The following is a 25,172-nucleotide window of genomic DNA, read 5'->3' as shown; positions in this document are numbered from 1 at the left end:
ACACACACACACACACACACACACTCACACACACACGAGTACAGACTCATGCACGCGTGCGCACACACACACAAATACACACACACACACACACACACACACACACACAAACAGTAACACTAACACATGTGCACAAAATGAACACAAACAAGAGGCGAAGCCTTCAAGGCTCACGTAAGAAATCGACAAACAGTAACACAAACTCAATCACTCCGTCACACATACACACACACACACAGTAAGCATTGGTGACACTGTGCAAGAAAGAGAGACACTAGATCTAGATCTGTCTGTCTGCATGTAGCCTACTTACAGACACGACTGCCAAATAGTCTCGGCCCGCTCAAAATAACAATGACCGAGACATTCCTTCGCGTGACGTCTAACCCTCTTACGCCATAATGTGACGTCTTCAAATGACGAAATGTTAAAGTTTCTACCACAGACATACACACGCACGCACGCACATACGCACATACGCACGCACGCACAGACAGACAAAGTTACGATCGCATAGGCTACACTTCGTGAGCCAAAACACACACACCGCGCGAGAGAGAAAGACTACAGGGAGGCATGACGTCATGATGCATTAATTGACGTCAAAGACTTTCGACCGTGACGTATTCTTCTTACGCGAGCTTTATCCATAGACTTGGAAACTACGGAATTTCTACCCGTCCAAAGCGGCCTTGGGTGGCGTTTGCTAAAAAAATGGGGGCGCCAATTTTACCCACCGTATTTTTGTTAGTATGGTCCCAATTTTTGGTGAACTTCCATCTCCAACTGTGGCCCATTTTCGGGCACAAAGAATCCTTCTTTATCATGTATTATTCGGTATGCACATTTCTCAAATCGATTACAGTATAGCGTTCACGGGATACCTCCAGCTTCGCTGGGATCACTGAGACGAGGTATGTAACCTCTTTATTCCTCCTTTCTTCAGTTATTCAAAGAAAAGAGGAGTTTTTGTGCGAAAGTTTGATCGAATCCAAATCACTCAACCAGACTACCTGCGCTGGCGATTGAATAATGCGCGGTTGTATAGTTCAGGAAAATTCAATCACTTCTTGTCAGTTTCCCTGTTTTGGACTAAAATCAAGTACACATGCAATTATGTTGTTATTCTGCTGTGGCGGTAAAGGCAGATAGTGTGTGTTCTGTTCATGTTTTGGTATCGCTTAGGAAATGTTCTTTCTTCGAATGGGACAAGCAGACGAACTTTTGCACCCGTGTTCCAACGTTAAAAACCTGTATGAAGTTCCGTTTTCTGGGGCAAAATAGTGTATGAAACCGCTGTATGTTCTTTAAATTGATGCGATGTGTGCATTTGGTTGCGTGTGATCTGTTTATAAAATGAAATATTGTCGAAAACTAACCGTCGGATTGCAGTCTCTTGTCCAAGCAACTCAGTTCAGAAAATTTGGAAGGGGAACTACTCTTGTCGTACGAGAGTTACTTGAACTCAAAACAAAAGAGATCTAAAGCGAGTTTCTCTGCACTGATCGTTAGATTTGGATTTTGAAAACAACCAAACTCATAGATTTTATGTGGAGATTAATGTGTTCAAGCCTGTAGTTGCCAGTTTAAATGCAGTATGTTTGTATTGTTTGGTCTAGAGATGCATATTTCGTACATTAGAGCGTTCGGAACTTTTCAATCGCTAAAGTAGTTCCCTCAAAGTCTAACTCATCAACCTGTGAGCTATCGAGGATTCAGGCCCGTTGTTGGGTAAGTGATTTTTGTTGTTGGGTAAGTTACCGAAAAATAACTAGCCCTACACCTTTACAGAGAGAAAGAAGCAGAGGGGGGAATAAACTTTTGTATTCTGATTCCCTAGTTAGGTGAAATTGCCGTTTTAATTTCAGTTCTAACACAGCACTGATGATTATGTTATTCTTTTTGCTTTCGATGTTATGGCGTTGTGGCACGTTCATTTTGTAGAGAGTATTCAGTTCTAAACAAACAATCTTAAATTCAGAGTATTACTTTAGCTGGTAAAGAGTCGATGTTGTTTATCAAAAGAATGATTTTGATGTAAATTATATACAGAGCACAGTTTCCTAGTGTTTTTTGATGGTCAACGTGTTTTGTGATGGTCATTCCGTCAATAGGCGCTCAGTCATTAAAATCAAAATATGTGTGGTGAAAAGACACCCCCAATACTTTCTGTTGTTGTTGTTGTTGTTGTTGTTGTTGTTGTTGTTGTTGTTGTTGTTGTTGTTGTTGTTGTTTTGTTTTTTTTGGTCGTATTAGAAGAAATGTGTAAAAAAAGAGCACATCTTATTTTTCCTATTTTGCAAAGGGAACAATTGAGTAATTTCTCATTTTGAGATAATACATTATGATTGTATTGTATTTTCTGATTATAATAGAACGAGCAGTAAAACTTCTTATCGATTAAGCGTAGTTTATATAGTGTCTTTGTTACTGCGAGGCTGATTATTCATTCTACACAATGAACGTGCCACAATTCTCTGTTCTTTTGCTTTGTTTTCTGAATTATGATTTGTTGACATTTATTTTGATGCAGTGTTGGTTTCTGTCGTTCTTGCAGTGATCAGCAAGTCATGCTATGTATAGCCAGTGCAGACATTTCAATCTGTGTACACAATTTATGTCATTGGTAAGTGCAGGTTATTTGTGAATGCGTTGCTTTTTTCCCGCAACACGCGTGTAGTGTGACGTCACTGAGTGTGTAGCAGTGTGTATTTATAATCGCCAGCTAGATGTGTAGCTTTGCTTGGCTTATCTTTTGTTTGCTTCTGTAGTATTTTCTGTATGGTTTGAACAGAAGATCGTTCGCTTCTGTCTGCCTCCCCGCCTTTGTATCGGCCAAAGGGCTGCATGGCATGTATGGCATGATTCGATTCTGTAATGCTGAATGCATTCACGACTTGCTTGTTTGCGCTTTTTTTTGTTTGTTTAATGTTTGTCTCTTATTGGTGTGTGTGTGTGTGTGTGTGTGTGTGTGTGTGTGTGTGTGTGTGTGTGTGTGTGTGTGTGTGTGTGTGTGTGTGTGTGTGTTTACCATTATATCCAACTGCTTAAATAGTGCGCTTGTAGCCTGTATGGTATAGAGACATTAGAACAAAACAAAAGCTTAAAACCAGAAGCTGCTGCAGAACCATGATATTCGCTCGTTTTGACATGTTCCTCCCTCTGCTGTTTGGGGTGATATATAAATGTACTATTCATTAACACATCTTTATATCAGAGCCACCTTCTGAAGGCCATCACCCCCACCACAAAGCACCTACCAGCTCCCACCCCCACCCCCCACCCCCACCCCCCCACCCCACCCCCCCCCTCCACCTTTTTCTTTATCTCTCAATGTTAGCATCTCACCTGCCCAAACCTCTTTTTCTCTTACGTCTGATGTGATATGATTTTATCCCTTGAAAACAACAAAGTTTAACTTTTTTTTTTAAATGGGATTGTCAAAAAAAATGTAAGCCTTAAGACTTGGATATATATGAGATCTAAAAATTGGATCACTGACGTAAGCCGATTAGATAGCACTTCATATTTTAAGGAAAAGGCGTGTACTTATTTAGTAATGAATAATAGATACACCATAATCGAAGAACGGCAAAGCATAATTATTTTCTTTTGATGAGAAAGTCTTCAATGGGCATTTCTCTGATTATTTTGGAATTTTTTGTTTGTGGTGTTTAGAATTCATGTTATTTCTTTCCTTGGCTCCTTTCTCCTTTTCTGACGTTTTCTCTTCTCTTCTCTCTTTCTCTCTTTTTCTTTTGTTTTCTTTACTTAGCATGTATTTAATTGTTTGTAATCCGGGTATGACGTTTTTAATTTTTAATGTTTTCACTTTTTAAGGTGTTAAGATCTTTTGCTTCTTAACTTTTAGTTCATATTTGTGTGGTTGAGGCGAGGGTGTGCAGTTTGTAGAGCGAAGCGGTGATGGAATAACGCTTGTCTGGTAACAGCAAACATGTGTGCATTGAGTGAAGGTTGTGTTACTGCATGACTCGTCCAATTGGTTTTGGGTGATTACTAACTCGCTCAAAGACAACGATAAAACCAAAGATATTAATTTTTTTTATATATCAAAAGATAGAGGTGCTACAGGGCAGTGAAAAACTTATTGGACGGGTTTTACTTTGTAACTTGAAGGTGCGCTAATTCACTCTCTCTGTCTGTGTGTGTGTGTGTGTGTGTGTCTCTCTCTCTGTCTCTGTCTCTCTCTCTCTCTCTGTGTCTCTCTCTCTCTCTCTTTTGCAAGCACGCACACGCCCACACACACACACACACACGCACACGCACACATACACACTAGGGCGCGCGCGAGAGTTCTTTGCAAAAAAACGAAGTATATAGGACCGACTAGAAAACTTTTGTGTTTTTACCCGAAATGGTGATAGTTGCCTAATAACTTTTCTTATGGCGAGCAGATCCTTGAGATATAAGCAAAACCACTTGCAAACAGGCAATTTGTCATCAGTTCTGCTATCTGCATGCCAGACAAGAATAGTTTCAGCTTGAAATATTACTTGCTTAATTGATTCTGTTTGTCTTAAATTTGAAAGAATAAATGTACTCTTGGGCACAAGGCAAGAACGACATTTTGTTCCCTTGTATATGTAATTTGGAGAAAAAAAAAGGATAATTGTGTTTCTTGACACAAGCTACGAACAATGACACGAGTGTCAAGGCTGGCTTGACATTTTTAGCTAGAGCACTTTCAGTGTCATAGAGCTTTATACCCTTCGGGCAAACAGCGGAGTTTTTAAAGCATATTAGAAAATGCGCCCAAGAATATTGACCTTAATGTATTTTCCCCTCTCACAGAATCTGCAATGTCGGCCAGAGAAGTAAGAGAGAGATGCCACTGCAAGACACAAAATAGAGCCTTTTGCCAGAATGGTAGAGATCACAAGGAATAGGAAGCTCTGAGGTGTGTTCTCGGGTATCAACCGGATTCACCGTAAACAAACGGTAATGAAAGGTGCGTGGCACTTCACAAAACACTGAGCAGCAGATCGTGATGTAGCCGTTCTCATGTTGGCCTTCATTTGGCGGCGGTGGAAGCTGATTCCTACATTAGTGCACTCAATGGAAGAGGCCAGCCGTCGTTTTACCTGAGTACAAGAAACAGGAACCGACATAACGAGTACGAAATTAGGTTCCTCGTGCTTAGCTTCTGAAATAGGATCCCTTAAAAGCAGTTATTTTACCCGCCATCGATTCTACAGCTTTGTCTTGCCTTACGGGTGAACAAGCATGGTGGAGACTTTTCCCTGTGATGGGGAAGAAGATTTATGGCCGTGTTTTATCGGAGAGAGAAGAACGCCCTGAGAAAAATGTTTATATGGGCATGAAATGCATTTATTTGAAAACGAAGTTTGCGGGTTCTTGACTACAGTAGAGAGGAGAAAGATCGATGCTTTCAAGACGTCTTCGTGTAAAGTCGATTGTAGGGTTAATTCGTTTCTAAGATGTTAAAGCTTTTGTGTTCTCATTAGATTGTTGTTGTTTTTTTGGTTTCTCTTGCAGGATTATTTGATTGTTTGTTGTTTGTTTCGAGGGGCGGGGATGTAGCTCAGTCGGTAGCGCGCTGGATTTGTATCCAGTTGGCCGCTGTCAGCGTGAGTTCGTCCCCACGTTCGGCGAGAGATTTATTTCTCAGAGTCAACTTTGTGTGCAGACTCTCCTCGGTGTCCGAACACCCCCGTGTGTACACGCAAGCACAAGACCAAGTGCGCACGAAAAAGATCCTGTAATCCATGTCAGAGTTCGGTGGGTTATAGAAACACGAAAATACCCAGCATGCTTCCTCCGAAAACGGCGTATGGCTGCCTAAATGGCGGGGTAAAAAACGGTCATACACGTAAAATTCCACTCGTGCAAAAAACACGAGTGTACGTGGGAGTTTCAGCCCACGAACGCAGAAGAAGAAGAAGAAGAAGTTTGTTTCGTTAAGGACCGGGTTGTTTCTCGTAAGTATTTGTGTATTTGAAGTTGAAGATTTTAAAAATGGATTGGTCTTTAACTGTGACATGGAGGCCAATGATCAAACATCGGGAATATTTTCTTGGGAGTCATCCGTATTTACAAAGAATACCTTCTGGGGGAGAAACTAACTAACCCCCCGCGGGTTAGGGGGAAGAATTTACCCGATGCTCCCCAGCATGTCGTAAGAGGCGACTAACGGATTGGAAACTTGCATTCTCCCAGCAAGGTCATATATTGTACTACGTTGCAAGCCCCTGGAGCAATTTTTTTATTAGTGCTTTTGTGAACAAGAAACAATTAACAAGTGGCTCTATCCTATCCCCCACTTTCCCCGTCGCGATATAACCTTGAACGGTTGAAATAAAGAAAGAGATTAACTATCAGCATACCTATCTGTCTTTCTCTACCTCCCTTCCCCATGCACTCACTTGCTATCTCACTCCTCTCCCACCCTCTTCTGCCCCCCCTCCCCACCCCACCCCTTGCAACCTCTGTACCCCTCTCTCTCTCTCTCTCTCTCTCTCTCTCTCTCTCTCTCTCTCTCTCTCTCTCTCTCAAGCAATTTTTTGATTAGTGCTTTTGTGAACAAGAAACAATTAACAAGTGGCTCTTTTCCATCCACCCTCTTTCCCCGTCGCGATATAACCTTGAACGGTTGAAAACGACGTTAAACACCAAATAAAGAAAGAAAGAAAGACACACACACAAACCCTCTCTCCCTCTCTCTCTCTCATCCAACCTCCATGCCCTTTCACCCCCCCCCCCCCCTCCCTGGTGCTGTGAGAGTATGTCTGCATCCGGAGTGCGGGGCTGTTGGTGACAGGGGGTGTCGGGTTTCTGTGCTCTGCGAGAAGAAATGTCTTGGAAAGGAATGGATGGTCACGTGCTAGTTGTTTCTGTACAGAGCAGTAACTCGATATTAATATCTAGCTGTGATGGCAGCACAGAATGGCAAAACAGTAACTCTAATATTCTACAACAATATCTTATTCTTTCTGTCCTGACAGCACAGAATGACAAAAAAAAAGGCTAAAAACTATCTCTATAGACAGCAGAGAACCGCAAATGAAGTAACCCAATACTAATATATAGTTGTAATTACGGCACAGAATCGCAAAACAAGTTTCTCTTTACCATATCCGGTTTTTTGTAAAAGTTGAGGCGGCACTGTCACACCCTCATTTTTCAATCAAATTGATTGAAATTTTGGCCAAGCAATCTTCGACGAAGGCCGGACTTCGGTATTGCATTTCAGCTTGGTGGCTTAAAAATCAATTGATGACTTTGGTCATTAACAATCTGAAAATTGTAAAAAAAAAAATTAAAAAAAATTATTAAACGATCCAAATTTACGTTCATCTTATTTTTCATCATTTCCTGATTCCAAAAACATATAAATATGTTATATTTGGATTAAAAACAAGCTCTGAAAATTAAAAATATAAAAATTATGATCAAAATTAAATTTTCGAAATCAATTTAAAAACATTTTCATCTTATTCCTTGTCGGTTCCTGATTCCAAAAACATGTAGATATATGTTTGGATTAAAAACACGCTCAGAAAGTTAAAACGAAGAGAGGTACAGAAAAGCGTGCTATCCTTCTCAGCGCAACTACTACCCCGCTCTTCTTGTCAATTTCACTGCCTTTGCCATGAGCGGTGGACTTACGATGCTACGAGTATACGGTCTTGCTGAAAAATTGCATTGCGTTCAGTTTCATTCTGTGAGTTCGACAGCTACTTGACTAAATATTGTATTTTCGCCTTACGCGACTTGTTTCTTTATACTTTTCCATTCCTTGGTGACCACCTGTCTATAACGACCACTGTTGGTCGCTCTCTCGGGTGGTCGTTGCAGCCAGGTTCGACTGCACATTGCTGTAAATGTAAACGATCATGTAGACTGTCTGACACATTTCACGTGACCTTTACATGTAAAACTGATCCATCCGTTTCAACGCGTATCAGCATGCAACAGCCCGGGGTTGTCTTGTGTGCAGAGTGGCGGCCATTTTTGTTGTACATTCATTTTCTCAGATTGGCAGAGAGATAGAAAAAGTAGAATTTCAGTCGGAAAAAAATGCCACTTTGGTTGTAGGTTGTTAATGTGTATCCAAGTGGACAGATGCTCTGATATCTGCTAACGTTTCAAACATTAATAAAGAAATCCGAAAGAGCTCCACGGCTGACATTCCTCAATCAGTACATTTGAAACAGATAACCCATCCAAGTTCCTCAATCAATACATTGAAACAGATAACCCATCCAGGTTCCTCAATCAAGAAACCCTAAACAGGCAAGACAGATAACTTTCCAAAAACTAGACCCCTCTCACCTCCACAAAGAATTTGAAGAATGTTTGGGTTTTTTAAACAGAAAAGTTAATGTCACAGTCGTTCTCTGTCCTCTCTAGATGACCTCCGCCTGCACAGCGGCCGCGGTTACCTAGGCAACCCGACTTTGTCCACCTTCCGGAGCCCGACCTCGGCGCGTCCTGAGCGATCCCTGCTGTCCAGCCTCGCGTCCAGCCAGCAGCCGGCGAGCAGCAACAGCGGGGGACTCAACAGCACGCTGACCTCCACTGCCCCGCGCTCCTACCTCCAGGCCCAGGGCGCCCACAGCAACTACAGCCGCAACATCAGCTTCAGCGACGACAGCGTGACGGCCAACACCACGGTGGGTCAGAGGACGTTGACCACGCCGCAGCAGGAGCAGCAGGGCAGGAGGGGGAGCAACGAGGAGAGCCCCACCCCCACCACCAACACCCCCACCCCGCGCGGCATTCTGTGCCACAGAGACTCTCAGTTCCGCTACAGCACGCAGCCTTCCCCGTCCTCTCAGCGCCAGCACGCCACCCCGCTCACCAAGTCCCTGCCCTACAGGAGGCAGCTACAACAGCAGCAGCAGCAACACCAGCAGCGCTACTCTCCCCCTCTCCCCCTCCCGCCCGACGTGTCGCCCTTGGAGAACCGCAGCGGGGACGACACGTACGGTGTCCGGGGCAAGGTGGTCAACTTCTCCGTGGCTGACTCCTACCAGATGACGCCTCGCAGGGCGGGCTCCTCCTCCTCCCCCTCCTCCCGCTCCTACAAGCCGTCAGGGGACGGCGGGAGGGGAAGCCCGGTGTACGTGAACCAGACGGCGGGTCAGAGCTCGCTGGGTCAGGCCTACTCCATGATGGACATGGACAGCGTCTTGCAGGACCGCGAGAGCACGGCCGCCACCATCGACGACGAGGACCGCACCACCACCACCTCCGGCAGCTACACCATCAACGCCGACGACCTCTGCCACGAGATCGACAACCTCTTCTTCAACGACGTCGTGGTGTGAGAGCTTGAGACAATTTGGCTCCCTTTGGGGGCGACAGTCTTGTTTTCCTTTGATGACGTTGAGGTTTTAGCTCTTGACACTGTTTGGCCTCCTGTGTAGGTGACAAGTCTTGTCTTCTTTCAACGACGTCGGTGTGTAAAGGTGACGAAAGATCACTTCGTGTTTAAGATGGTCTTCATCTGTTCATCACTGACTGATTGGCGTCGCTGTGTTGTTGACTTGCTCGCTGTTGTGTACGTGACAGAGAGTGTTCTTCAACAACGTGCTGGTGTGAGATGACGTGACTTTGTTCGTGTTTGTGGCAGTCTAACGACGACGGTATCTCTGTTATTGCCTGATTTAATTGACGTCACTGTGTTGATGACATCATCTTGTTCAGTCGGCGACAGGCAGGTTCCTCTTCGATGACGTTATCGTGTGAGTGAGGGAGACACGGTGTTTAACAACGACGTCATCATGTGACGTGGGAGATGTTGTGGTTTTCTGTGCCTCATTTTTCGTAGCGCTGTGCCGTTCCAGTGCTGTTCTGTGACTGTGTGACGAAACTGGCGCGACGTTACAGCGTGTTGACGTCATAATGACGTCATGTGCCTCTAAAAACATGGTGTGAACGCTGGGCTTAATTTGCCGGCCTCAAGATACATAACTCATTGTACTGCGAAGCGAGTCACTGTGGCGTCACAAATGTCTTTCGACTTTAGCCATGACCTATGCTGCGCCCATAGCAGCAAGGGCAGTTCTATGTCACGCTCGTGACAATTTACTTTGTGATGTCAGTGTTTGTGACGTAACATGCGTTACGTCTTGGAAGTCATTGCCTGTGTTTGACATTCTGAGCAACGCGTGTGTTCTTCATGATATTTTTACACTGTGCCCGCACCCTTTTGGATGAGAAACTCTTCCACGATCTCACACAAGCTCGCAAAACGTACAGCATAGTTTTAGCTGTTGTACTTGGCTTTTGTATTTAAACTGATGGCTTATGTTTTCAGTTGGAAGTAAACATTTCCTGACAATCAGTCTATATGAACACAGGTGTGTAATCGTTAGACACTGAAGTTCAAGAGCCCACAAAGTTAATGCGCCACTTTTTTTCCTGTAATGTATACGCGATGCTCAACGTACTACAAATAACTGCCACACACAAAATACGCGCTACGCATTTTTAACTTTTTTATGTAAATCGTTGTCTCCTTTACAGCCTGAACATAGGCGACTGATATATTTGCATATCATCGAATATCTTTAAGCCGCTAAAGTAAACTTGACACTGTTTTTTAGTCCACGTGTGACTTAGTTCGAGAAGGCGTAAGCTGTTGTGGGGTCACTAGTATTCGAAAGGACACAAATTAAAAAAAATGGTATAAAATATGTTTCAAAGCAAATATGGAAGTTGTTCTTAAAGGTTTTATTTATTGCTGTTTACTTTTGACAGTATGAAAACAGCCGACTGCTGTGTTATGTATTCAGAAATTCAAGTGTATATAGTTACGCCACTGATCTGAAGAAAACAAATTCACGTGATTATTTTTTAACTTGGACACCTGACAGGATACGGTATGACTGCCCAAGTTGTTGTACCATTTTTGGTCAAAGATAGAAACAGTGACAAAGTTATCTTCTATTAACGTCCCAAATATTTAAAGAGTTTCAATGTGCAGTGTCAGTGATATTTTGTCAGGTAAAATCTTCTTGCAGTAGCATCAGGTGAAGGTTTTCATCAATGCACCTAATCTGAACAAAGTTCCGTTTTACTGAAAATTAAAGTGTACTTTTTACACTTGCGGTCTTTGTTTCTCCAGCTGAAGTTTCCGAAATATTTATTTTATCAATTTAAAAAACAAATTGATACATTCATTTATTGAGTTATCGGTCGACCTATTTATGTTTCTATTTATGTATCTATTTATTTATCTATCTGTTTATCAAGTCATACTCTTTTTTGTTTGCCCACTGCTGTTCTGAAGATATAGGTCGTCTATATTTTAAGATGAGAAAAGCGCACTTCATTGTTGACTTAACCTTAACGAGATTTTTTGGGGTCCTTTTTTCAGTCGATATTACGTTTAGTTAACAGGCTGTTATCGACTAAACGGAATATTTTTTTTTTTTTAGTGTCAAACTCTTATGATGAAGCGTGATGGGGTCCTGATTTGGCCTATATGGTCCGCTCGACCCAAAAAGCAACAACTATCTAACTAACTAAATGATGAAGCGTGTTTATACACTGAATTGCCATATAATGCAGCTCTTGAACAACATGAAAAATGAAAGAAAAACAACCCGCGAGTTTAGTCTCGTGCTTGCAACAAAAATACACTCACAGCAATGTGCTGTGTTTCAAAAAGTAACATGACCCTGGACGTGACAAGAACTCGATCTCCAGTGCTAGCTTTCCATGTGCACAAGGGCAAGATTTCAGAAGCAGTTTACGCGCAGTGAAAAACCATGCCCTTGCTTGCGTATGTACAGAGAGCGCTGCAAGTTGAGGTTTGGTCATTTTTCATTCTGCAGTTTGAAATTGGCAAGCAAGTGCACTGGAATGCAACAACGTGTAAGTTCAGATGAAAGCAATTTTGTTATTATATAACAAAGGTGTAAGTTCCGAAAAAGGCAACATTGTTTTTAATTTAGATCATGACAAAATGTAAGTTCAAATAAATGCAACATTGTATTTAGACGACAAAGTGTAAGTTCAGATTAATGCAACATTGTTTTAAGGTGACAAACTTAAAGTTCAGATGAATAAAACAAGTTTAAATTTAGATGAATGCAACATTGTTTTAAGAAGACAAAGTTTCACTTCAGATGAATGCAACATTGTTTTAAGAAGACAAAGTTTCACTTCAGATGAATGCAACATTGTTTTAAGGTGACAAACTTTAAGTTCAAATGAATAAAACATTGTTTTAAGAAGACAAAGTTTAACTTCAGATGAATGCAACATTGTTTTAAGGTGACAACCTTAAAGTTCAGATGAATAAAACATTGTTTTAAGACGACAAAGTTTAACTTCAGATGAATGCAACATGGTTTTAAGGTGACAAACTTTCAGATGAATAAAACATTGTTTTAAGACGACAATGTTTAACTTCAGACACGTACGATGGGTGCTACACGTCATGTGATTTTGGGGAAATTTGTTCATGATTATATTATTATTAAAGGATGTTTTAAATATTTTACTTTTTGGCGCAGATATCGGTGCTTGATTTTTCGTACTTGTTTTGTACTAAAGGAAATATTGTCGATAGTCTAATCATTACAGCAAATAACCCAATCTCTGCTGCGTTACGCTAACCTTTTTTCCCCAATGCGTCAAAAGTTTTAACCAAGACTGTGACAACAAAGGTGTTTTTTTTTCCCAAGACTGTGACAACAAAATGGTTGTTTTATCCAAGACTGTGACAACAAAATGGTTGTTTTATCCCAGAATGTGACAACGGTTAATAGAGTTTATTTCCATATGTGTTTTTTTGTGTGTGGTCATTTTGAAGACGAACTGCGTAATGGTAAGAAATACACTCAGAAGCACTTGACCTACCACGTGGTTCATTCATGTGATGATTATATTTTATATTGTACATCTTGTATAGTGTTTGTTGTACGTGCTTATGAAGGTGATTGCTGCGTTGATATTACACTTGATGAACATTGTATTTTTAACACGGATATTGCGGAAACTTGGATGACGTTTGAATGACTGACGGCTCAAACAGGAGAAAGCGTACGAAAGGCATTTCTTTTTATTGACTGTATGCATGTGGAATGTTTTCATCGATTGAAGAAAACAAAATGTGGTGGACGAATTCAGGTGTGTTTTAGAACCTTCTCATACTGATACGCAAAAAGAGACTGAGACAGAGAGAGCGAGAGACAGAGCTGACTGTTTTCTTGACGCCAATGGTAGAGCATTGTTCGCCTTCATAGCGAAGAGAAAACAGTCAGCGGAGAATTCTGGCACAGATATGTACACAATGTGCTTTTCTATCGTTATATTTGCATGGAACAGGCTTTACGGTCCTAATTCTTTTATTGTTAAATCCTAATCAGTAGAAGTAAAATAAGTATGATGTTGAGTTTCGTCCTTTGTTAAACGTTTTAATATTCAATGATCTTATGTTTTACTTCAGCAGATTAATTTGATTAAATCAATATAATTCAAATCATGGTTTTCACATTTTGCGCACGACGTTCCGAGAGAAAATGACAGATGCATAATTATATACAATGTCAAATATTTTTGTTGCCTTCCATTTTTCTTGTTAAATCAAGGTGTGTGTTTTAAGCCAATAGTAGACTTTTTTCATTTGATTTCAGGACGCGACATTAGCTTACATTACTTTCCTGTACTTGCATGACACGCTTTTGGGGGGTTCCCGCTTTTCTGCTACTTCAGAAAAAACCGTTGCATTGATAGCATTGTACACCAGATGACAGAATGTTAGATATTTGGTCGATTTTATAGTTCAGCTATCTGACACCTTATAGCATCATTGGCTAAATGACAGGATGTTATCAGTGTTTGTTCCAAACTATTTCGTCGGCTTACTTTATTCAGTGCGTTATGGCATCAAAGGCCAAATAACAGAATGTTTTCAGCATATAATAGGAAACTATTTTGTCGTTTTAATTTGATTAGTTAAATACAAAAAAGTACTTTTCTATGTTTGTTTAGTTCAGGATAGTGGCGCTTTGAATAATTGAATCAATGATTTATTCTGAAATATTTATTCGTCTTATTTTGTTTTTTTAGTTAAGCAATCTAGAGTATTATAGCATAGTTCGCCAAATCGGAATTTTATTCCTGAAATTTTAAGTCGCCTTGTTTTAGATTTTTTCAGCTTATCGGAAACAGTTGCAACACTACTGGATTAAAGAATACACCAAATCGTTTTATTTCTGTTGCTGACCAAAAAAGGGGAACTCACTGGTTATGTTTACATGAAAACAATCATATTACTTGTAAGATGTTTTTGCGAATAGTAACAGTGACCTCGGTTTATATCAGACTTCATATTTTTCTCATTGCTTCCGATCTCTTTCTGAGAGTCGTGAGAAGTAGAAATAATGAGAGCTAAAACAAAATCAATCGCAGCAACGACAAAAAAACGAACACAAGCAGAGGAAAAAATTACTGCAACTGGAGAGAAAAAGTATGTAAAATATATGAAGTTGACACTCCTCAAATAAAGACAAAGTTGCAATGTTTATGAAGAAAAATAGCAAGAGAGTTAACAAATTAATAACAATATCAAAAGGAAACATTCAAGGAAAATACAACAAATTAACCCCCCCCCCCCCCCCCCCCCTGTGGGTTAGGGGGAAGAATTTACCCGATGCTCCCCAGCATGTCGTAAGAGGCGACTAACGGATTCTGTTTCTCCTTTTACCCTTGTTAAGTGTTTCTTGTATAGAATATAGTCAATTTTTTTAAAGATTTTAGTCAAGCGGTATGTAAGAAATGTTAAGTCCTTTGTACTGGAAACTTGCATTCTCCCAGTAAGGTCATATATTGTACTACGTTGCAAGCCCCTGGAGCAAATTTTTGATTAGTGCTTTTGTGAACAAGAAACAAGTGGCTCTATCCCATCTCCCCCCTTTCTCCGTCGCGATATAACCTTCGTGGTTGAAAACGACGTTAAACACCAAATAAAGAAAGAAAGAACAACAAATTAAGAGATAATTAATATCAGCGGGATTAAGATTTTTCAAAGGTAACTTCGATCTTTTGGATATCTTTAGGCAGGTGCAGCCCCTCAGTCTTTGTAAATAAGGGACGCACAGCAGAGAGGCATCCAAAAGCTTCGTCTAAAATGCGAAAGTTAATTTATTATTTAATTTATTAATTAATTAATGTATTTATTTATTTAGTTCCGGTATGATCGAGCAGCACTTTCCTTCACAGGGTCCAAATTGTTCAATTCTGCTGTCAACAAAACTTTAGTTTAAATCTACTTTTATGCAGTGTAGTGCCCCCCGCGGGCTAGGGGGAGTCCCATATTGGTTGGGACGAGAAAGAATTTACCCGATGCTCCCCAGCATGTCGTAAGAGGCGATTAACGGATTCTGTTTCTCCTTTTCCTCTTGTTAAGTGTTTCTTGTATAGAATATAGTCAATTTTTGTAAAGATTTTAGTCAAGCAGTATGTAAGAAATGTTAAGTCCTTTGTACTGGAAACTTGCATTCTCCCAGTAAGGTAATATATTGTACTACGTTGCAAGCCCCTGGAGCAAATTTTTGATTAGTGCTTTTGTGAACAAGAAACAATTGACAAGTGGCTCTATCCCATCTTCCCCCGTCGCGATATAACCCTTCGTGGTTGAAAACGACGTTAAACACCAAAATTTTTAATAAAGAAAGAAGGAATGCAGTGTAGTTTGTATCGAATTTGCTGCGTACGTTTTTGATATACGTATATACATTGCCAGACATATTTTAAATGCAGACAAACATGTGAACATGTGAATCTATTTAGATTTGCTTCGTACCGTTTCGTTTGCGTGTTGATTCAAAGTTTCAGGACTGATATTTTATCAATATTTTTTTGTAAAATAATTGACAACTGTTGTCCTCATTTTAAGACAAAAAATGGTGTATTTTGAATCAGAACCGTTTCTTATCCACAGATGGCGAAATGTGGTTTTATTCGTTATCCTCCTTTTCCTCTGAGGCTTTATCATTGGAAACTGTAATATACTTTTCGTCAGGTACTTATGACGTTATATATTTGTTTTGTGTGGTTGTTGTTTTATTGTCTTCAGAACCGTAATTGTGCTTTGTCTAAAGCATCTTTACAGCTTATCATGTTTCATGGTTTGAGCAGTACTTCCTTCCTACCGTTGGGTTTTGTTTGTTTGTTATATACTGACTTGTTACTAAATGCACCGGGCCTAAGCTATACACGTAAAAACACATACTCGTCCGAATCCTAACAGAGAAGAACATTGATAGATACAAATCCATGTCTGCGGTGAAAGCCAGAAACTACCTGGAACTGTTGAGCTGTTCATGTCCGGAAATTCGAATGTTAACTGTTCTCTATCCCTAACATTTTTCTATGTGAAACACGGTTAACAATGTTTGCTTGTACGACAATCTGACGTTGAAGACACCCGAAAAACAATCATGCAATTTATTTTTAAACAATACACGGATATTTGCGTGTCACTTGTTTATTTGTTTGCCATTTTTGCAAATCTTGAACTGGACAAATAATTGCAAAAGTATTATTTTTAAAGTCACCTGATACATTTGTACATCTTGAACCGGAAAACTAATTGCACAATTATGTTAAAGTCACCTGAAAGTTATTTACAAATCTCAAACCAGACAAATAATTGAACAAATATATATGTTAAAGTCACCTCAAACATAAATAATCACATAAAGTTGTCACTGCTTCGTGATTTTGAAAGTACTTCCTTCTGGTCTAAGCGGTCATGATTAAGGCGGTTGCTGTTGTTATAATCAAAGTAAAACAGAAAAGGGCGTTTTTGTCCACACAGATTACTGAACGCTTTTATTTTTAATCTTCATGGAACGAAACAAAGCTCACGCACGAACCTGAACGTGGTTTTTTTTGTCCACGTAATGCAAGCTTTTCATTTTTGGTACATGCGTTTGCCTTACTATACTATTGGGTTTTTTTCTTCTTTTTTTTTCTTGGGAAGATGAAGAGAAAAAATGTTAACAGGACACCGAACATCGCTATCACTGACAACCCCCGCGGGTTAGGGGGAATAATTTACCCACCCCCCCGCGGGTTAGGGGGAAGAATTTACCCGATGCTCCCCAGCATGTCGTAAGAGGCGACTAACGGATTCTGTTTCTCCTTTTACCCTTGTTAAGTGTTTCTTGTATAGAATATAGTCAATGTTTGTAAAGATTTTAGTCAAGCAGTATGTAAGAAATGTTAAGTCCTTTGTACTGGAAACTTGCATTCTCCCAGTAAGGTCATATATTGTACTACGTTGCAAGCCCCTGGAGCAATTTTTGAGTCACTTGAGAAAAAGTGACTCTATGTAATCGGTCAGTGTTAGTCTGTCCGGCCGGCCGTCCGGCCGGCCGGCCGTCCGTAGACACCACCTTAACGTTGGACTTTTCTCGGAAACTATCAAAGCGATCCGGCTCATATTTTGTTTAGTCGTGACCTCCAATGACCTCTACACTTTAACGATGGTTTCGTTGACCTTTGACCTTTTTCAAGGTCACAGGTCAGCGTCAAAGGAAAAATTAGACATTTTATATCTTTGACAAAGTTCATCGGATGTGATTGAAACTTTGTAGGATTATTCTTTACATCAAAGTATTTACATCTGTAGCCTTTTACGAACGTTATCAGAAAAACAAGGGAGATAACTAGCCTTTTCTGTTCGGCAACACACAACTTAACGTTGGGCTTTTCTCGGAAACTATAAAAGTGACCGGGCTCAAATTTTATGTGAACGTGACTCCCAGTGACCTCTACACTTTGACGTCTGCTTTGGTGACCTTTGACCTTTTTCAAGGTCACAGGTATGTCTTGAAGGAAAAAAATTGAAATATCATATCTCTGAAACTATTCATCGGATTTGATTCAAACTTTATAGGATTATTCTTTACATCAAATTATTTACATCTGTATTGTGTTGTGAATAGCAATTTCTTCCTGTCCATCTGATGCCTCATATAATATTCAGAACTGCGAAAGTGACTCGATCGAGCGTTTGCTCTTCTTGTTTGATTAGTGCTTTTGTGAACAAGAAACAATTAACAAGTGGCTCTATCCCATCTCCCCCCCTTTCCCCGTCGCGATATAACCTTCGTGGTTGAAAACGACGTTAAACACCAAATAAAGAAAGAAAGCTATCACTGACCTGCTTAGTCCGTGTAACTTCTGCTGCAGTGCGTTATACAAGACGCATACAAGTCCCTGTAACTTTCGCAAAGCCATAAAAGATATCTTAATCCCTGTTACTTCTGCAAAGTCCCTGTGCCATTTCGTAAATCGTGACCAATTTATATTAGCCCGTGTAACTTCTGCAAAGCGTTACAAGATATCTCAGTCCCTGCAACTTCTGTAAAGCATTACAAGATATCTCTTTCTTTCTTTCTTTCTTTATTTGGTGTTTAAAGTCGTTTTCAACCGTTCAAGGTTATATCGCGACGGGGAAGGGGGGGGGGGAGGGATAGAGCCACTTGTTAATTGTTTCTTGTTCACAAAAGCACTAATCAAAAAATTGCTCCAGGGGCTTGCAACGTAGTACAATATATGACCTTACTGGGAGAATGCAAGTTTCCAGTACAAAGGACTTAACATTTCTTACATACTGCTTGACTAAAATCTTTACAAACATTGACTATATTCTATACAAGAAACACTTAACAAGGGTAAAAGGAGAAGCAGAATCCGTTAGTCGCCTCTTACGACATGCTGGGGAGCATCGGGTAAATTCTTCCCCCTAACCCGCGGGGGGTAGATATCTCTTGTTTTCTTAGCTTTTTAGCGACGGTGTATTTATTGTTGGTACCATTATTGTTATCATTATTATAGTTTGTGTGTATTTTTTTTAATTTCAGTTATTTATAGATTCGCTACTAGATTTATAGAGCAAATCTAGAAAATGAATTATCGACCGAATGCAACAGACCGGATGCTTCCGCACAAAAACAGCCCGACGCCTTACAAATGCGACAGTGTTTTTTCGACTGTCGTATAACGTTTACATGCACGTCGCAGAACGTTGTAGAAACACTTATCTCCACGCCAAAGCGGTATTACACGCTGTTTCCGCATGAGTACATTGTAATTTTGTTTCCGGTTTTGCTTTTGTTGGTGTGTTTTGTTTTTTGCTGTTGTCTGGTTTCTTTCACTTTTGGGGTTTGTTTGTTTTTTTTTTTTTTTTTTTGGGGGGGGGGGGGGGGGTCGAAAGCTGCAAGGTATTAATTTAGCTTTTCATGACTGATTTGCCGTTAAAGATTTCTTCTTTCACGTGATTACACTCGTGCATACCGCCACAGATGTACACAGACGTTTGACATGGGGATAAGAACAGGTATACAAATTACAAATATCCACAGCCTGACTGGTTTTCATCTGTTCCCCACACTTTGCATTGGGTTTTTTAGCTGCTTTTTTCTCGTGACATGAGGTACTAATGTTTTGCCACAAAGGGATCCCGTCGTTGTTGCAGAAGAAAAACGTGACAAAAAGCTTTTTATTGCGGATACTTTTTCTTGTGATAAACTCAATACGGCGACAAATGTTATTGTGTTCTGTGAATATACAAAGAATGTTTCTCCAAAATTTGTTTAAAGCAATTTATGCCAACACTGAGCCTCGTTTTATTGAACATTTATTTTTGATCGCAAGCCTTGGTGTCGTTATTTGCTCGCTGATTTGTGTTATATTTTATCTTGCTTTATAGTCACTAAGTTTGAAACTTTGTTAAACTCAATGATGTTTTAACTTTGGTGGAACCTGGTTTTAATCTAGCTTTAAACTTGAGGAACTGTCAAATGCAAAGACTTGAAGGTAAAGTCTCTCTCTCTCTCTCTCTCTCTCTCTCTCTCTCTCTCTCTCTCTCTCTCTCTCTCTCTCTCTCTCTCTCTCTCTCTCTCTCTCTCTCTCTCTCTCTCTCTCTCTCTCTCTCTCGTGGACAATAAATGGAGTCAGTCAGTCGTGCGTTTTGTGAATCTGATGTTTAATAAAATAATGCCTGATAAAATAACAGTGTGGGGTTCCTTTTTAATCTGCACAAGTGTGTGTGTTTGTGTGTGTGTTTGTGTGTGTATGTGTGTGTATGTGTGTGTGTGTGTGTGTATGTGTGTGTTTGTATGTGTGTGTGTGTGAGTGTGTGTGTATGTGTGTGCGTGTGAATTTGTGTGTGTATACGTGCATGTGTGTGTGTTGTTGATGTTATCAGTGACAGAAAGGAAATGTGCAAAGAGTGTTAAGAATATCTTCCCCATAAGCACAACAACTAAACGAACAAATACATGAGATCTTCCCCATAAGCACAACTAAACGAACAAATACATGAGATCTTCCGAGAACGATGCCCAGGGAATCGTCTGAAGCCACTGAGACTGCGCGCGCACAAACACGCACACACAAGCGCGCGTACACGCGCGTTCACTACCACAAACACACACGCTCACACACACACACACACACACACACAAACCTAAAATCATATGCAAGCACGAGCGCACAGATATAATGCATGCACGCACGCACCCACAAACACATACACACAAACACATGCACGTACACAAGCAAAAAACACACAACACGCACACAGGACTCCGAAGGTCCAATCTTGTCTCTTTTGTAAACACCCCCCCCCCCCCCCCTCCATCACACCCACCCCACTGAGCCTTGTCAAGGAAACACTTGTGTCAACGGATACAAATTCACGTGAGTTGCATGCTCTTTGTAAACTGCTTTCTGGCCGGGCTTGTGTTTTGCGACATGCCGTCAATGAACATGTGTCGTGCGGACGTTCACCCTCACGGAACTCAGAGGCCGGGTTCTTCTTCGAAGCTAGAATATCTACTTACAAGGTAAGAACATTATCATTGCAAGTATTCACTGCTCGACGCAGTGCTGGTCCTTTTGATCTGTTTCCAATGTCGTCGACAGTAATGAGCTACGCACGCGCTAAAAGAAACTCTGGCATTCACAGATTCGTGTTCGCTGCCACATGTGAGCTGTCGACCTGGAAAGGTCATCCTCACAACTAGACCACAGGGTCTGGCTCCATAAGACTAGAAAATGAGTTCCGTTGTCTTAAAAAGGGTAGTACAATGATTTGACATAAAATTGTCTCATGACATGGTATGTGTAGTCAGAAACAAGAATGTTCTCACATTTAGTATTGCACATTCTCTGGAAAATTGCAACATAAGGGGGTGTGACGTTTTCATCTTTCGCCGTGTTGATATTTCGCTTCTCGGCCTCGTTGATCTAGTATAAACTCTACACTGAACAAAAAAAACACACCCTACGATAGTACTGATGAGCGACCTTGTGTACCTTACATTCATGGGGGCAAATTTGTCCAACCAATTTGTTTTATTTAACTTAGAAATTTGATTCATCCTAAAATGTTTCCTTCTTACTCAAGGGACGTAACCACTCAGTGCACGTTTTCGAATAATTCGATTTTGGGGTTGAAATCTATTAAGTTTTACCACCAATTTTCTTCACATGCAAGAAACTGACATGCTTTTCGTCCTTAAATAATTTCACTTCTAAATTTGACCAGGAAACAACATTTCAGTCTTGAGTATATGTCGAGGGGGAAATATGTACACAGGCGAAAGATGAAATCGTGACAGGGGATACTCGCCCAGTGTCAGTCACAAAGAGACAGCTGCCGAAATCAATTAACAATTTTTATTCATTTTAAAAATTTTTTTTTTACAAAAACCTTGTTTTTTGGGTGGTTTTTTGGGGGAGGGGGGGGGGGGGGGCATGTGTTTAGAGTCACACCTCAAGAAGTTTCTTTCAAAAAAAATAAAAATGAAAAAAATAATAAAATAAAAATGAAAAAATATTTTTATTTTTTTCAAATCAACTTTAAGGTGGCAGTACTACCTGGGATTTTGACCAAAAAAATATATTTTCCATTCAATAATGATAATGTGTTATTTTAATACAGAAATGCCTCAATATTGTCAAACATTTTGAATTTGTTGTCGTAATTAGTGCCAATATCGTATTTCTACACAGTTGATGTGTCAATTTTGACATTCTCATTTTGACACGTTAAAAAAGTGTGCGTTTTCCTGTGATGTTTTTTTTTAGTATAGATACAGTGTTGACATGTTGCACAGTTATGTTTCATAACATTCTGGCGTTCATTGTGTTTGAATTTCTAAAAAAAATTTTAAAAAGTGGAGCTGTGTGCCATACATCAATAAACCAATTTCTGCACACTATGTTTATTGTTCCTCAACATTGAATGTATGATTTAATTTGTGACCAAAGTTTTACTGAAACTGGATGATATATATGAGACAGTGACAAAAGGTCAGGTGTCATGTCTACTGTCCTGAATGACACACGATTGCTGACATTTCACCATTGCCAAAAGAATAAACAAATAAGAAATAGGTAGAAAATGAATGTGAAAACTGACTTTAATTGGTGATCAGTATTTTCTATACCACTGACAAATAATCTACTTACACATAGCTGTTTGGCAAATGTATGTTGCATGTGACACACTGACATGAAAGTGGAAGATCTGTGTCCCTCTAGAAAAACTACATATCAAGTTACACTTTTTGTGCTCTTCCATTCCAGTTGGCAATCAATTGTTAACGCATGTTATTAGAAAAAATAGAACGAAAACAGATTAGATAGAATGAAAAATGTACTGGTGATGTCATTTGGGACATACTGACATGAAAACGTCACCTTTTGTCATTGTCTCATATACCACCAACATAATGCAACCCCTCCCCAGGTAGAACGGTCAACTGCCCTTCACAACTTAGTTAATCACAGGAATTCTTCAGGCGAAAAGAACTCCATTCCTTCAAACAGCGCAATATTCGTTAACTTTTCCTTTCTATACAAAACTTCAGCGCTCTTACGTATTACATTTTGACGAAGCTCACTGAAATATGCCACCAAAAAAACACCTAGAGCCTGCCAAAGATCAACTAAAGCTGAACATATTCTTTGTTTATGACTGTGTGTGTGAAATATTAAGCTTTTCCTTGAGCGTATGATTTTGGAGCCATTCCATGGAATGTGTTTTGCACAAGATTATGATGTCCATTGACGTTTCTAAAAGCGTTCAAATGTCCTATTGATGTTGAAGAGCTAGAGGACATTTGTCCGGTAAACATGTATGAATTTGTAGGAACATCCCTGATATCATGCTGCAAACTGTACAAAACAGACACTTAAAACTCTTTAAACTATATGATTGACTTTCAATGGAATATTAATAGTGAACTGCATGTTCCAAGTCAGGAATGAATTAGGGTCTCCCTGAAGACTGGGTCTTGCCACCTGATGACCTGTGCTTTCACAAAATTGGCCTGGTCAAAAACGAGGAAAATGTGTTGCAGTTCCAGTTCCCTTGAAACCTGAATGTATGGCAAGAACCGTCGATGTGTCTGTTGGACTGCTGACTATCATAGGCAGGTATCGAACCTGTACAACAGACAAAAGAAAACGTACAAGCGGGGTAAAAGAGCATAATTGTGCTTGAAGTAGATACAAAGAACGACAAGTAAAGTAAACAATGCTGTCCTTAGCTGTGGACGTGGGCTATAAGCTGTCTCAGGGGGGAGAGGAGATGTTCCACTGTACAGGAGTAAAGTTAACAATGCTGTCCTTAGCTGTGGACATGGGCTATAAGCTGTCTCAGGGGAGAGGAGATGTTCCACTGTACATGAGTAAAGTTAACAATGTTGTCCTTAGCTGTGGACATGGGCTATAAGCTGTCTCAGGGGAGAGAGATGTTCCACTGTACAGGAGTAAAGTTAACAATGTTGTCCTTAGCTGTGGACATGGGCTATAAGCTGTCTCAGGGGAGAGGAGATGTTCCACTGTACAGGAGTAAAGTTAACAATGCTGTTCTTAGCTGAGGACATGGGCTATAAACTGTCTCAGGGGAGAGGAGATGTTCCACTGTACAGGAGTAAAGTTAACAATGCTGTCCTTAGCTGAGGACATGGGCTATAAGCTGTCTCAGGGGAGAGGAGATGTTCAACTGTACAGGAGTAAAGTTAACAATGCTGTTCTTAGCTGAGGACATGGGCTATAAGCTGTCTCAGGGGAGAGAGGAGATGTTCCACTGTACAGGAGTAAAGTTAACAATGCTTTTCTTAGCTGAGGACATGGGCTATAAGCTGTCTCAGGGGAGAGGAGATGTTCCACTGTACAGGAATAAAGTAAACAATGCTGTCCTTAGCTGTGGTCATGGGCTATAAGCTGTCTCAGGGGAGAGGAGATGTTCCACTGTACAGGAGTAAAGTTAACAATGCTGTTCTTAGCTGAGGACATGGGCTATAAGCTGTCTCAGGGGAGAGAGATGTTCCACTGTACAGGAGTAAAGTTAACAATGCTGTCCTTAGCTGTGGACATGGGCTATAAGCTGTCTCAGGGGGGAGAGGAGATGTTCCACTGTACAGGAGTAAAGTAAACAATGTTGTCCTTAGCTGTGGACATGGGATATAAGCTGTCTCAGGGGAGAGGAGATGTTCAACTGTACAGGAGTAAAGTTAACAATGTTGTCCTTAGCTGTGGACATGGGCTATAAGCTGTCTCAGGGGAGAGGAGATGTTCCACTGTACAGGAATAAAGTAAACAATGCTGTCCTTAGCTGTGGACATGGGCTATAAGCTGTCTCAGGGGAGAGGAGATGTTCCACTGTACAGGAGTAAAGTTAACAATGCTGTCCTTAGCTGTGGACATGGGCTATAAGCTGTCTCAGGGGAGAGGAGATGTTCCATTGTACAGGAGTAAAGTAAACAATGCTGTCCTTAGCTGTGGTCATGGGCTATAAGCTGTCTCAGGGGAGAGGAGATGTTCCACTGTACAGGAGTAAAGTAAACAATGCTGTCCTTAGCTGTGGTCATGGGCTATAAGCTGTCTCAGGGGAGAGGAGATGTTCCACTGTACAGGAGTAAAGTAAACAATGCTGTCCTTAGCTGTGGTCATGGGCTATAAGCTGTCTCAGGGGGGGGGGAGGGGGAGGAGATGTTCCGCTGTACAGGAGTAAAGTAAACAATGCTGTCCTTAGCTGTGGACATGGGCTATAAGCTGTCTCAGGGGGGAGGAGATGTTCCACTGTACAGGAGTAAAGTTAACAATGCTGTCCTTAGCTGTGGACATGGGCTATAAGCTGTCTCAGG

At 40.6% G+C, this 25,172-nt stretch overlaps 1 protein-coding gene across 1 annotated transcript in view; it reads left to right on the top strand.

Annotated features, from left to right (window-relative positions):
* LOC138969602 (protocadherin-11 X-linked-like) overlaps positions 1-9,311 on the top strand; it is a 53,353-nt gene extending 44,042 nt beyond the window's left edge. The window contains exon 4 of the mRNA XM_070342459.1: positions 8,392-9,311. Within this exon, the coding sequence (XP_070198560.1) occupies positions 8,392-9,311 (920 nt within the window). The remainder of the gene's footprint in view (positions 1-8,391) is intronic.
* The last annotated feature ends 15,861 nt before the right edge of the window (positions 9,312-25,172 follow it).

Source organism: Littorina saxatilis, linkage group LG6 (genome assembly GCF_037325665.1).
Source record: "Littorina saxatilis isolate snail1 linkage group LG6, US_GU_Lsax_2.0, whole genome shotgun sequence".
Taxonomy (NCBI): domain Eukaryota; kingdom Metazoa; phylum Mollusca; class Gastropoda; order Littorinimorpha; family Littorinidae; genus Littorina; species Littorina saxatilis.
The sequence above is the reverse complement of the archived record's forward strand: the minus strand, read 5'-3'. Positions and strand labels throughout refer to the sequence as shown.